This window comes from Phymastichus coffea, unplaced genomic scaffold, assembly GCF_024137745.1.
Source record: "Phymastichus coffea isolate CEN01 unplaced genomic scaffold, Cenicafe_Pcof_1.1 PCOF00081, whole genome shotgun sequence".
NCBI lineage: Eukaryota > Metazoa > Arthropoda > Insecta > Hymenoptera > Eulophidae > Phymastichus > Phymastichus coffea.
In genome coordinates, this window is record NW_026706892.1 from 497,394 (window position 1) to 512,711 (window position 15,318).

Genomic DNA, 15,318 nt, shown 5'->3' on the forward strand with positions numbered 1-15,318 from the left:
AATGCTACAGATTCATTAATCGAAATAAATAAGATAGTTGGACCGCTGTTACTTTTTTATTTATTTATATCGAATCGATGACTGTGCAAAAGTGGTTGACGCACAGAGAAAGTATAATGTTTATTTAAAAATTTTATGTACGTAGTTGTGCATTTATCTTCGCGCAAGGCAATGACGTGATAATTAAAGATTTTACAGATCCGACATACGAAAGCTACAGAATTCCCGGCAGCTGGTGCATTCCAGTCTTACCGATAATCTTTCATCGATCAGCTTTCAGTATAATGAACGGCAATTACGTTTTACCACCGTATCGCCAAAATGATAGTCAACAAACGTTAACAAGCGACAGCGTTCGTCCATCACGATACGAATCTCTGAAAGAAGCAATCGCTCAGAAGGATCACGGTACCATAATCTGGTTGCTGAACGAGGGTTGTCCCGTGAACGACGTGGACGTGGACAAAAATGCCGACAGTCCATTACACATCGTCGTTTGCATCGACGACATTCACATTGCGCGTATCTTGATATCTGCTGGCGCTCAAATAAACGTCGTCAACTCTCAAAAGGAAACGCCTCTGCACTTGGCGTTCGCATTGGGTAACGTAGACATGATAGATCTGCTATTGGCGCAGTGCGACGGCAAAATGAACCCATTCACTGTTTACGGTTTGTCGCACTTTCATATCGCCTGCGTGAGGAACAATTGGCTGGTAACCAATGCCTTTCTGATGCGAGGTGTTAACGCCAATGTTTACCTGGAGAAATGCTTCTATGGAAAAGACTACGTCTACTACAGACCTTTGCATTTGGCGGTGAAAAATGAAAATTTAGAAGTGGCTGAGTTATTGCTGAGATACGGCGCGAATGGCAATGCCAAAGATCGGTTCAAGAGGACACCACTTCATTTGGCTTGTAGGTATAATTATAAGAAAATTTGCGATGCGATCAAGAATGGCAAAGTTGAAACTCCCGAGGACATTATGCGCATAGTGAAGTCTGCTAATGATCAGACTGATATCGTAAGGTTGCTGCTAAGATACAGAGCGAATATCGAAGCTCTGGATGCTAGCGATACTCCACCGCTATTTAGCGTATTCAAGTATCATTGTGGCGAAATTAGGAATGCCATGAACGAGAGAATGAACGGCGACGCTGGCGATGAATTTTATGATGAGATGTGTCGAACAGTCAGAGAAATACAGAGAGAAAAGTTTTACATACTCATTCAACATGACGTGAACGTAAAATTTTGCAACGAGAGCAGAGATAATTTACTGCATCTGCTTATCGACGGCAAGAAACTCTTCTTGAGTTACAGCGGCAGCGCATTGACGAGCAAAGACCGCGACTTGACCGACGATGACAAATCCGAGATTGTTGATTTATTGTGTAAGTACGGCGTGGAAATTGATGCCAAAAACTCATCGGGTCAAAGCCCACTTCAGATGTCCATCTCGTCGTATTACACGAGAACAGTGAAAACACTACTCGACAATAACGCGAACGTAGCGAACGTCTGCTTTTTTCATTACAAGATACCGCGACGCGATCCTGGTGGTAACTTTGAGTTGACTGAGATGGAGAACTTCCTCGATATTATCTCATTGATCTTGAAGAGGAAGTCTGATTTGAATCTTACCAAGACTAATGAATTACTCATGCTGAGGTACATGGCACAATTCTCGAATGTGCAGCACTTCGAGAATTGTAGTACATCAGATCTCAGGCACCTTCTGGATTTTGGGGACATTAATAGTATGGATGTATCGTGCTATGCCTCCGAACGTTCGGTACTGTCTAACAGAGAGAAGATTTCTTTGGTATTGGAGCATATACAAAAATTAGAAGTTGCTGGGTTATACGTGGATCGAATTATCAATAGAGAGTTTAATAGGTATAATTGTATGATCGATGTAATTCAGGACTATAATGGTCAGTCATTCTTTGACAAATGTAAGGACGAGGTTCGCGAATTGAAAGTTACGATGATTGATCGCTATGCTTCATTTTACGATTTACTATTTTTGAATGTTAACGAGATTGCTGTGAGAGTGAAGAATAAGAGTTTTAGAGAGTCGGTCAGATCGAACTGTAGTTCGAAATTTAAGTTGTATAATAATATTATCATCAAACAATTTGTTAAAGGTTTGCTTAGGTCGATTTTATTAGATTCGGCGAAGGAACAATTGAGTTTTATTATAAGATTAGAACTACCAGATCCATGCTCGGAGAACATTTTGAGCCATTTAAAAAACGAAGATATTTGTAATCTTGCGCTCGCTTTTGAAAAATTTTGTTAAATTATGACTGTGATAATTTGTTTTTAATCGATAAATTCAAATGTTGTGTTCTTAAAAATCATGGCTACTAATATAAGTTTGAATCTTCGAAATACTTGTCAAATTTCTACAATTAAAAAATTGTAGTTAAAAAAAATATCTGATTTCAATAAATTCATAATATTAAATTTTGTGGACATTTATTACTTGAAGCCTGCCAGTATTACAATCAAAAATATACAATAGTAAAACACAAATAATGTGGATTATATTGATGAAATTCAAGGGTCAATTGATAAACAGTTCTCGACTACAACACTAGAGTAACTCATAATCATATAGAAGTATGGCATAACTATGTCGCGATTGACATTGCGTAGGTACAAAAAATCAATTGAGTATTGTGCTGTAAACGGATGGATTAAAGTATGTACGCTTGTATACAAGGTAAAAATATCTTGATTTTTTCTGCTGAAATTGACATAAGACAATTTTCAAACTTGACTGCCTCTTAGTAAATTGCACTTAAAATCTACAATGTGCGACAATAATAAATGACAATTATCTTAATTTACACGATGACAGAAATGATTTCTTATATTACTGTTAACATATATAATAGCTTTATAAATGAAGTTTAATACTCTTGACGATTATTATACGATTGAACTGACAGTTACTTTACGAAAGGGACTGCGAACAACCGAATATTCAGGCCTACGTTGATGTTCATGCTAATCTTTATTCTAATTGGTCTTCGGTATTATTATTCACTAAAGCATGCTATATAAATGTAAAAAAATATTGATCTTTATTGGTCACAATAGTAAAATTATAAAGTTTGTACTGTTCGACAGAAGTTATTTTAGAACTTACTTCTAAGCTAATTGTTCAATTGGTGAAAAAGAATAATATTTTACAATATTTTTTTTGGAAAATTAAAAAAATTGATTAATTGAAAAAATACAAAAATAAATTCTTAAGAGTTACTGGCCGTATGTTCCGGTAATGGCAGCAGCCCCTTGACACTGTGCTTATATAATAAATATGCATTTTTGATAACGCTTACGGAAAGACATTCTAGTTGACAATTTTTCTTAAGTATAGTAAAATCATGCGTAATTCAATAATTACACTTTATAAATCTTTTGAAGATCACTTTAACTTTCCGTTAAATGTATTATAAATCAGAAGATTTCACTGGCAGTGCAATGGCAACAAAAAATATAGAATTTTTGTGTTATTGCTTGAATTTTTCAACTAATAATTGCATACCAAATTTGATAATTTTAGCAAGTTAGCAAAGAAATTCTGTAGAATATCTTAATCTTCAAAAATGAGGTGCAAATCGTATATAGATTTGTTGAGGTTGTTTGGTTAGTCTGTTGCTCGCTTTATGGCTCGTTTCTGAAGACCAAAACAGCGTCGACTAAGAAGACAACACCTTCGATGATGGAAATGTAGCCAATAGATTTCTGAGAGCCACTTCCGCTGTATTTGTCAAGCCAGATTGCTCCAACAGCAATGAACAGAGCACAACCGATCAAGCAGTAGAACAAGTCCTGTGAAAATACATTGGTTTTCAATAAAATGCTGTTGTGATATTGACAAAAGTACTTATAGATAAAGTATTAATATACTTATAATAATCAGGCAGCGAGTCACTTTTTGACCGTTTTTTAGTTTTTTTATAAAAAATACTCAATCCTCTATAGTTTATACAATGAATACTTACAACACGGCGGTTGACTGGAGTGCCCATTACTCCACCAGCGAATACACCAACGAGAATGATAAGATAGCCCAAGAAACTTCCTGAAGCTAAAAAGCTATGACTGACGGTGCCAGCCGGTTCGTTCAGATAAATCCCAATCAGGATACATACTAAAACCTGCAAGTGTATAAAAAAATTCATGAAACAATCAAGTTTTCAGTCAGTTATTACAATTGTTCTTAGTTACAGAGGAAAACTACAGAAAAAGGGAGCAGACTCAAGATATAAATACATACAAGTCATCAAACTTTTATTTTTTTTTTCTTTCCAATCTAAATTCATATCGCATATTTTCGTATGGGGATTAATGGGATGGAGCGTCGAGACGAGATAAATAAATGATTTGCAGTTATCGAACCCGACTCTATACCACGCGATCTATTTTACACCTCCCGCGTTAAATAGACTGGCATTCTTTGTGCCCGCCGCATTTTTTTCCTTCGGCAAATAGCAAACGTGTGGTTTGTTGGCAAAAAAGAAAGCGTTCAAATTTTTGGATTATCATTTCAAAAAGCAGCCGTACGTGACCCAAGGAGATACTTTATGATTATACTCGTCTATAACAATCTCACACAGGATACGTGGAAGGATAGTGCGTCCGTTTAAAAAATATTGCAAGCACAGATCACCTTTCAGTCGATGTTTGCCTGTTGTTATAATAAATATGTACGAATTCACATTCAATCAAAGAGTACAAATTCCAATGGATTTAAGAAGTTTTCTGCGTGAATATTAAAAAAAAGTAGTTAAATGTTATTGTAAGTTCACTTTTACTAAAGGTATCCGTGAGAAAAGCGTTTGTATTTGACTTTCTAACTCAATTATCAATTTAACCAATATTTGAGTAACTTGTTGAAATTAGATACGATGCTCTATAACATTAAAGTAAAGCGCCTCGTAAACAAACAATAATTAGTATGCACTCAGTCCCTTATAATATTACGAGCAAAAATACGACCCCGTATACGTTCAGATTACACAATGAAACAGCGAGCCACACCTGATGTCATCCTTCGCTGTTTTTGTAAAAGTTTTGCTGACCTTCACTTCCAAAAGCGTCACGCGATCTGTCGTCTGACGTCGTCGCGTATTTATCTCACTTCAGTTTTTTTTTTTTCGAAGTGTTGGGTATAAAAATGCCAATGTCTGATTGGTTGTTTGCGTGGGAACTAGTCGTTTGGGCACGTTTCTGTGATTAATATGGCTATAACAGATTAGTCATCCTATGCGAACTTCCCGTATAATTAGAAAGAATCGCGTGACACGCTTCCTTCCTCTCGCACGGTTTATCACTTTGATCGCGTGTTGGAAAAATAATTTTTTTTAACGTTCTTTGTTCATAATAACGTTAATTTACACGGGAAATTGATAAAGGATATCCACGACGGACTTCTTACGCTAGACTTTGCGGTCAGCATCCTTGATGAGAGAAATTTCACTTTGTACAATTGGAAAGTAAGATGCATTTTCTATTTATTTGATAAATTTTTAATGATCGAGAGAACGATAATCATTTTTAATTGCAAGTTATTCTGAAACATTTGTTTTTTTATGAAATTCCTTTGTGTTGATTTATGAAACTTATCGTTTGATTCACAGTTTTATCTGTGATTTGGTCGTCATTATATAATTGAGTATCATAGCTACTAATATTCTCACTTTATTCCATCAATCTTAATTAGTCATTAATCATCAAAATATTCAAAATACGGAATACATCAACTATCTATTATTCTAAATCGAATGCAGACGTTATACATCAAGCGAGTGTCTATTGTTGGAGATACTTAGAAAAAATACCCACCAGCTCAAGGAGCTTAATAGCTGTGTGTCTCGAGATGACAATGGCCATTTTAGATTATCTGTAATAGAAAAAAAGACAAGAGATTATTAACTGTGGGTGTCATACGATATTTCAAGTTATAAACGCTGTCATCACATAGCCGACATGGAAGAAAATTCCTACGATTTTTTTTCTTTTTTTCATAATCGTCACAATTGACGTACGTTGCTCGGTTGAATACACGAGTTAAAGTCTATAAATTGAAATTGCAGCTTTTAAAAAAAAAATTTCAGTCTAGTTTTTATTTTGATGACTGCGCCTTCAAGAAAAATGCAGACCTCTATTTTAGCTCTCTATATTTAAACCAATTACTCATGCTTATTGTGATTCATGTGTCCGACACAAACGAGCGATTCTTATTAAAAATACAATGAAAAATCGTCAATAATTGTATGCATATTTCTTTTTGATTCGACATCGCTGACTTACATTCTCGTAACCAATTCGAAAACGAAATAAACGTTTAAGTTATATTGGCAAACTGAGCATTGCAAATGCCATCCATCCTGTCTCGCGAAGCTATAACAAGAACGCTAAAGCTGGATTTGTTTATCAGCGAGAAGAATCACGTAATTTGGGATTCAAAAGCGCCACGTAGTACACATTACCACATAAACCCCATTCTATGCGAGCTTTCAAGTATATAAGAGTAGGTCAACGTCGAGACGCAAGAAAAAAAAATAACAAGAACTACGAACTCCACCTTTTCGATCGATACAACTGCGCATAAATAAAAAGAGAGAGTATGCGCAATAACCGGGTTTGCGAAAAGTATCACGCACACGCGCGCTGTAGCTTCGCTTAAAATTCACGGAGTTAACGAGCTTTTTCTCCCTCCCGCTGGAGTGACGGGATACTTTTTTAAAAGTCGCCTTAGTAATATTTTCTAGCTTATGCGGCACAGAATGCACGCTAGATATGAATCTTTCATAGGCATAATAAACTGGCCTAAGAATGTTCTTTTTTCTTTTGGTTGAGAGCGACACGAGGTCATTTGGAAATCATTGAAAAGTATCGCAGAAACGTCCGACCAGTTGGTACGCCGCTCGCGGTTAATGTAATGCCGCGGGATGCTGATACCGCGGGAGAATGTTCCGTCGAGCGAGATTGAACGACGCGAAGCGCTCGGCAACGATAATTCAACGAGGTTTGCCTGGCGCATCTCGTCGGCGAACGGCAAAAGAAGCGGGGACACTTTTGCGACGAGACGGGAGTAGTAACTCAGCCGAGGAATTATAAATGCGAGGAAACGATAAGAGGAAACTTTGCGAGCGGCGCTAGTCTCGATAACGATATGACGGAGAGTGAATTCGACCTTGCCGTGTTAGCAAATCGAATAATAAAAAGAAGCAGGGCGCACGGGAAAAGAATTATTATTGAACGGCCTGAAAGCGCATAAGTTTGGACAACGACGCGCCAGGGCTACGCGTAATGCCTTCTCTTTTCTTTTCCCTTGTCGCGCTCTTTTGACTTTGCCTTGGCATTTATTTTCGTAACCGCGAATGAAACATCCTGACTTCATCGAGTTCACGCGTGCGATGACGTACGCGGGAGGGTGTAATTAAGCAACCACAACCTCGCGCCGAATACGCTGTCTTTCTCTTTTCGTTGTTGCTGACCTTTCTATTCAATGCCTAAGTAATTAGGATATTTTTCTTCGCGCGGCGATGAGGACTTAAGACGATTTCTTTGACTGACAAGGAAATACATTTTTTTTTGTTTTCCTGGGGGGTGGAAGAGGGAAGAATAATTCGAGTGCCAATTATCTTAAACTGCGTTTTATTATTATACTTAAGCTACTGAGATCTTACTTACTCATTGTAAATTTTTCGAGCAACGCTGAATGTAGGTCAAATTGTAGAACTAGTTACTGAAAACGTTTCAGCTTGTACAGTTTATTTCTAGAGCGTGTTTGAATCGATGGGCGCCGGCATTGGCAAAATTATTTACGGCAATTTCGGGTATTTTCTTTCATATCGTTCGGAGTGAATGATGATCACGCGAAATTTGCACGAAAGACCATTATTTTATTTCGGCAACCATGCTCCAAGAATATCCACATCCTAAGAATTTTAAAGCGTTCGCGCGAAAATAGTGGATTAGCTAGAGATCAACGACGACTACATGTTCTACTCGTAGATACTGCGACGTGAGAAAAAAAGTAAGAGGAAGATTTATAAAGCGCTCGTCACGGTTTATATTCGCACATATGAATCAACACGAGTGATGCATCAAGTCGTTATATTATCATAGCAGCCTTTCACACAGAGAGATGCTTAGCGATTGTGATTGCGCCGAGCCTCATCGAAATATATAATCTGCATTGAGAAAGTAGGATGTCATAACGTCATTTTTTGATTGAGAGAGAAATACTTCGCGACTTTTCGGCATTATTGAAATGAATGATAAGCGATTTTACTTCTGCTGATAAGACTGCGATAGCGTTAGCGAGTACCGAGTAGTTAGAAGCGGCTCGATCCGAATCCGAGTCATCTGGTTAAAATTAGCAATGACAAGTTAACGGCAAGGGCACTTTCAAAACATTCAACATTGCGGAAATTCGAAAACAAACGCGAGAGTAAGCTAAAGTTTATCGAATCAATCACATACATGATGCTATATTCCTCGGTATATACGAGGCATGACTCGATTGCCAAACCAAAGACGGACGCGACCATGATGAAGTTCTGGAATGCCGAGTAAAGTGTGTTCACCATGACGCGTGCAGGCCGCGATTACGTGCTGGAATGTGTTACCGTGAATTTTTCGCCTCGTTCGCTTGCAAGGCGTTTCGCAATGCTGTTGACTTTTTTTTCAATGGATCGCCTGGATTTTTAATTCAAATCGAGATTCATAAATTTGCAAGCTGAACGTTCTGCAGGCATCGAGTCGGAAATGCTTAGGCGAACGGGATAATTTGGCCAATAGCTCGAAAAAAAGTGCAACGAACAAGTTGAGTAATTAAAAGCAATTGGGCAATCGACGATCATCCCAACAATTTACCTAACGCTTGCATTAAACATATACCGAAATAGCTTGTAATTCTATCACGGAAAACGCACGAGAGCTTAAATATTCCATATGGCTCTTTCTTCGATTGTAAAACTTTCAATATATCCTCGCCGGAAACACTAACCATTATTCCGCGTTTATTTTTATCATTTGGTTAATTGCAGTTTAATGCCGAATTGCTTTTCGCGCTCGCGATCGTTTAAAAATAAAAAAGAACGATCTTTCACTCGTTTGACATTGGTTCCGCATAAAAATATTAATGATATGATCAACGTGAACGGCGTAAATAATAAAGCGAGAGGATGAGACAATCGCCGCGACCAAATATAAACGATGAAATCATTATTAAGTCGGACACGATTTTCTGCTAATTAATTTCAAATGATTGCTCTTTTAACATTCTTTGGCGTATAGACACACTCGCGGCAATGAACATGTCGCTCGAGGTTCACATTGTCACGTGAGAATTATTCGACTCGCTAGGTGCCTCCGCGCGACAAGAAGTACGGGAATTGATCGATGAACCTGAAAAATGCTCCTGTCGGCAGAGCGCAAGAAAGTTGCCTTAAGGATTAAAGAAAAACTGGTTGAATCGTAGGACTGGCGTTCAAAGGACTTGTTGAGCAGCGACCCCAAGAAACATCGATGGAAAAGGGAGTGGAGGGATAAGGCCATATATAATGCAAAGCGAGCAAGTATCGGATGATTTGCGAAGGCAAGCAGCGCAAGCCGACGAGTGGGCGTTGGTGCGTCGCGCCGCCAAGAAATGAAACGGAGAGGAGCGTCTATACTCGTACACGCGCGCGCTAGACTTGGAAGAAATAAAGCGGCGGCGGCGAGCTTGTTTACGTTCGAGCACGTACGACCATATATACACGCTCTCCGAGCAACGGCGTTCGCCCGACTTCTTTTCCAGCAGAGGAAGTTGACGATTTCAACTCGATTAGACTTGCGAGTCATAGATGTGCGAATATCGAAAGCTCTCCCCTCTGCCAAGCTCAATCACGACGTACTTTTAAATCAATAATTAGCGGATGAAAGTTAACGGGGGACGGAGGATGTTCAACCGAGGCGTGGTTTAAACGGCAATTCGACGATATACGCGCGAATATTCAAATTTATCTTGTGATGTTTACATACTTTCTGGAATGTACCTGACGGCCCTTCTCGTTACGTAAAATACAAATTGTCAAAGTTTATTTACTTTTTCCTTAAGGGTTACACTTGTCGGGCTCGATGTGAGATTGATACTATACTGCCATATAGAGTTTCGAAGGACAATTTTATCCAGTGGAATGTCTGGACCCTTCGACGCGTTTTATTTTTTCCGGAAAAAATGAGTTTTCGTGTTGGTTTTTTTTTTATTTGCTCCAAACTATTCCGATTTATTACGTACTATAGTTTTTCGTCTGCATCGCGTGTGTTGTTGTGATTAGGAATAACAGCCGATTTATTATATTAGCTTTCTATTTCAATGAACGTATTTGAGTATCGTTGGCGATATACCTTTGATTTATATTGTCTCTTGAGTCGAGTGAAAAACAAATTTTTCGCCGTTTATTACCAATTTGGATGGAATGTTGATAAGAGAAAGGTGTTATCGCAATGGTGGTTTATTATCAAAGTGCTAATCAATGGTATAGTAGTCTATGTACACTGTTAAATTGAAAGTTGTACATGAGACGTGAAAAAATTTTGGAGCAACGAAAACGCACAAATTTGGAGCATGGCTACGACAGCATAAATCAACCGATAAAGTTATAAGTCAATTATTATGAAAACAATTTTGATATAGAAAAAGTAGAGTGCAAAAAAAAACCAAATGATTAATCAATCCTCGAAAAAATTGAAACCACAGACACCGAGACGAAGAAAGCTTACTACGCCGCAAAAGAAAGCGACAGAAAGAGACGCCGCTTGAATATCGTCGAAAACACGCTCGAGAGAGAAGCGACGCGCTCACGAAACGAGCAACAGGTGTAAGTATATATGTATACCAAGTGCGATGAAAACTGGCCGGACTACGCGTTGAAACTCAACAAACTCACTTAAAAAAAAACATTAATGAATGTTCGATTTTACTCACGTTCTTGCGATTGAAGCTTAATGTCGGCAAACGACCGAAAAAAACGTTGCACTTTGCTCGTTGATGCTAGCGACTCGCAGGCTGGAGAACGACTGCCGAAGCGTCGTCTTTACGTACACACACATCGCGCGGCGCGTCGCTCGTCCCCACCGCCCATAAGAATGCTCAGGCTTTCTTTTTACCGATTCTCTTAATGGCCTTCTCTCACTCTCTCTCTCTCTCTCTCACTCACTTTTTTTACTCTCCGAGGAAGAAAGAATTTTACTTAAAGGCTATTTTTGCGATTTTACGCGCTCGACTTGCGTTTCTTTGAAGAGGGGTGCGAGTTTTCGCAACTTCGCAATTGTTGCTTGGAATTCATCGTATTGCGCGCATGACTCATTCCCTGGATACATAATTGAACGGTCTGACTGTCTGGACGCTCAGAGTCTTGTTGATATCTATTTAATTTTGTATGCCAGGCATTTTCATTCTTTTCGCAAGCGCGCTTTCGTCAAGTTTATTTTCATGTTTCGCGTGTGTTTTGTTTGTAAAGAACACGTCATACTTCAGTCCATTGTTATTAAAAGTAGAGAGCGGACTACTTTATTTATATAAAAGCTAAGGGGAAATGACAGCTGTAGTATTGTTATTAATTCAAAAGCGATTATTTCTTTGGTAGGCGTAGTTGCCAGTGTAAATAATAAGTTAAAAAAGAGCTGTTTCTAGTGAAATGGAAAGCCATGTGCAAAATGGTTACGATACAAGATGTTTTTAACGCAACTCTTGTTTGACTCCATTAAAATGTGGAAGTATTCGATCGACATCCAAAACGTGTCAAGATCCCTTTGAGTGTGAGTCAACCGTTGGAATTAATTGGACTTCCGTTTTCGAAACTAACATCTCTGTGTATAGCCTTATCGACTTATAGACTTAATTGATAAGAGCAAAACGTTGTGTCATACTTCCTCCTCTCTTTCTATCATAATATCATAACTTTCATTGATACGAAAAACCATTTCTTTTCATCGTAAAATTGAGAAGTTTGCAACAAGCTGTCAATGAAACAAATACAACTGCAGTGAATAATTTCCTCACAGTTCCCACGCTTTTCAGAACGATAATTCGTCGAGCCATCTGTTTCTCTATCTCTTTCCCAACTTCCCGATTCGACTTGGAGAACAACGTTCTGCGTCGGCGTTGGCGTCGTGGTTCGTGTGGGCGCGCGCGACGCGACCAGCAGCGTTGCCAGATGAATTTGAACCAAACTCACCCGCTGTTTTTATCGACGTCCGTTCCAAGATCAAGAGGAAGATTTGGAGAAAAAGCACGGGATGTTGAAAAATTCCTAGCGGCGTACGAACGGCATTCAAGGGTAGGTATAGCTAAGGACGCGGGAAGCCAACAGGAAAATTCTTTGAATTGACCGAAAGAAATTCAAAAGCCTGCTTGCATAGCTTCAATAGACGAGCCGCGCTAAATCTAAATGAGTATAACGATCGCTTTGAAATATGGATTTGTGAAAGATGGTATGCAATGTCATTTATCGAAGGGTTTTTTGAAATATCGCTTGAAAATCAATTAATCTTATGATATTTAAACACAGAGCGCAAATCTTAATCTAAAATACCTATTTGACTTTCTCGATACAAAAGCTTCGATCACAGTTACCCTTCTCAAATTCCCACGTAATGGTATATTCGTTTACCTATTGCGATCTGTATCGTCAGTGTATTTATAATTTCTGGATAGAAATCTTGAAAAACATAGCTGGAATTATAACTGGTATTTTTATTTTTACTTCCTAGGGTTCAAAATTTACATCGCTTCAAAATTTATTCTCGCTTTGAAAACCTTATTTTTCTTAGAATTCCTTCCCCCTGTGAAAAATTTGTATTAATGTTCCAGTAACATAAAAAATATTTATTTTATTTTTCAAGAAAAAATTTGCGTTTTCGATATGGTTAACTATAAGACTACTATATGTGATTGCTGTATTTGTAAAATAAAAAAAATTAAACGATTTGAAAAGATCACTCAGAAAAACTTGTAAACAAATAAAGAACCACGATTTTATTTCACGAAATCTCGAAATTTGTTATGCCTTAAAATACGATCTCGACTAAAATGTCACATTTATTATGGATGTTTCATGAATTGTTAACCAAATTACGACTTTTTTTCTTACTTCAATTTTATGATTCGTGAAAAGTAAAATGAAGCTAATGTACTGAGTAATATTCCTCGCATTATTCTTACTGTCTAAATTATATTAAGAGCTGCAGGATTTGTGATGTATGAAATGTAAAATGAATTTAACAGTTTGTGCAGTACGATATCAATCCATAATTGTTTAGACTATAGCAGAAAATGTATAGTAAAAAGTCTTGTATGTATTCAAAATTGTCTTATTAAGCGTCAACTGCATCGCAAATCTGGCAACACTGTCCTCACACCATAAGCTAAATCGTTGTGGCCTGGCCCTTTCGAGAGAGAGAGAAGCGCAAAGCGCGAGTGTTATTAAAGGCTGGCTGCGATTATTGTGAGCGCGTTTCGCGTGAATAACAGCATGGAGTATAGTCAAATTTAGACGACATCGTTTTCTGCGATATCAAGTGTTTACTCGTGCGACGATAATATCTTAGAACTTCTTATAAATACGGCAATTTCATTTATAAGTTATTTTCGAATACCAGTTTACAAAGTTCAAGTGTTAACAATAAGTAGATTTGTCCTATCTTTATGCCGATAAAAGAATATTTGGATGATTCGGACAAATCTTAAAAAAGACGATTGAGAAATTTAACAAAGGCTTTTAAATATTTCAGATTTATGCTTATCATTAGATATGCTAATAGTTCTTCACAATGTCGTAAAAAAACGTGATAATCTATGCTCTTATGATTTCTTAGGAAAGTTCTAGAAAAGGCGTTTCCTCAACGGTTTTCTCCCCCTTGAAACGGCGATGGCATCCCAAGATAGTTGCTCGAAACAAATAACTTGATGGGCGCGGCCTTATATTTTATACAATACGTTGGGTGAACTAGGATAACGTAAACATGAAGGGCTTTGTACATCTCAGAGAGTATGCAAATCAATATAGCTCGCGATTGATGTGTCTCGACTTTCAAATGGAAATTTTAGTATTTAGGGGAATTAATTGATTGAGATTTGTTTTTACTGACGATTGAATGTGTTTTTCAAATGATGGGCTATAGCCAGAACTTTGCTTTCAAGTTTATTTGGATTTATGTTTTTTCACGTGTAGACACGATGCAATGCGTTGAGAAAACATTACGCTTATATTATGCTTACAAGAATTTAGTTCGTAAATTCTCACGTAATTTTTAATACTTTATCTTCATAATCGACGCTCGCTTGCACTTATCGAGTAAGATATTATCTTATCGACGATTATTTTCCAATTGACTCATCCGGCAACACAACACGCCACTAGAAAAATAATTGAACATCATCGAATATAGTTGCACTAACGCAGAAAATGAGAAAAAAATCAATGGCCGATCAATCATTACTCATTCGCAGGTTGTTTATTCACTTCGGCTCAAGTTTCTATTTATAAAAGTGAGGAAGAAGGCGAAACGCGTAGGAGAACGATCTTTATACTCAAGGCATTAACCATGGGTATATGTCTTTTGTATATTGTGCTCGACAGTTTCTCGCAAACTCACACGCACAACTTGATACACTTGGCAAGGTAGTTTTGTTAAGCACGTTTTTGTTCTGTCTATACTATTGCGTTGTATTAAATAATTCCAGTGACAAACATTTCAATTGACCTTTTTTTAAATATGTGCAATTTATTTTTACAAATAAAAATAACCATCTATCTCAGATATTCAATTTATTTTAAATCACGCTTCTCAAATGATTCTTTAGTTCACGAATGCAATTTTATTTTTAATCTCAGTCGTTTTTTTGATCTAAATTATAGAAGCTGAATCGATTGCATTCACTCTCAAAAGTCCGAACAACGAAACTTGCAGATTTCTAGAATTTGATTATATAAAGTAAATTAGCATCATGACATAGTTATGACGATTTAATCTTGAAATTGTCGGTAACTAATTTCTCATTGTTTCATTTTACAGTTGGACGAAACAAGTCATTTAGACTGTCCTCGATGATACCATCCCAAATTATTTCGCATAAGCCGAGGTATAAATATACGTTGTATACTATTTAAGATCTTTTTCGTCATATCATATCTTCTACGACCTGATAGATATAAAATCATAAAGCTGATAAATAACTATAAAATAAATCTCTTATATTATATAATAACACCCATTCAAAACTAAAACAAGATCCATTCGAA

General features: G+C 37.3%; 2 protein-coding genes across 2 annotated transcripts; one reads left to right on the plus strand and one right to left on the minus strand.

Moving 5' to 3' along the window:
- The first annotated feature begins 141 nt into the window (after positions 1–141).
- Positions 142–2,312, plus strand: LOC131668591 (ankyrin-3-like). The gene has a single exon (XM_058942889.1). It carries the CDS (start codon positions 285–287, stop codon positions 2,304–2,306), a length of 2,022 nt encoding a protein of 673 aa, XP_058798872.1. The 5' UTR covers positions 142–284; the 3' UTR covers positions 2,307–2,312.
- A 159-nt stretch (positions 2,313–2,471) lies between these two features.
- On the minus strand, positions 2,472–11,106 carry LOC131668592 (uncharacterized). Its single transcript, XM_058942890.1, has 4 exons — positions 11,001–11,106; positions 5,864–5,921; positions 4,021–4,176; positions 2,472–3,847 (listed from the first exon to the last, which is right to left on the minus strand). The coding sequence occupies exons 2-4, from the start codon at positions 5,909–5,911 to the stop codon at positions 3,680–3,682; spliced, it is 372 nt and encodes a 123-aa protein (XP_058798873.1). The 5' UTR covers positions 5,912–5,921; positions 11,001–11,106; the 3' UTR covers positions 2,472–3,679.
- Between the last annotated feature and the right edge of the window lie 4,212 nt (positions 11,107–15,318).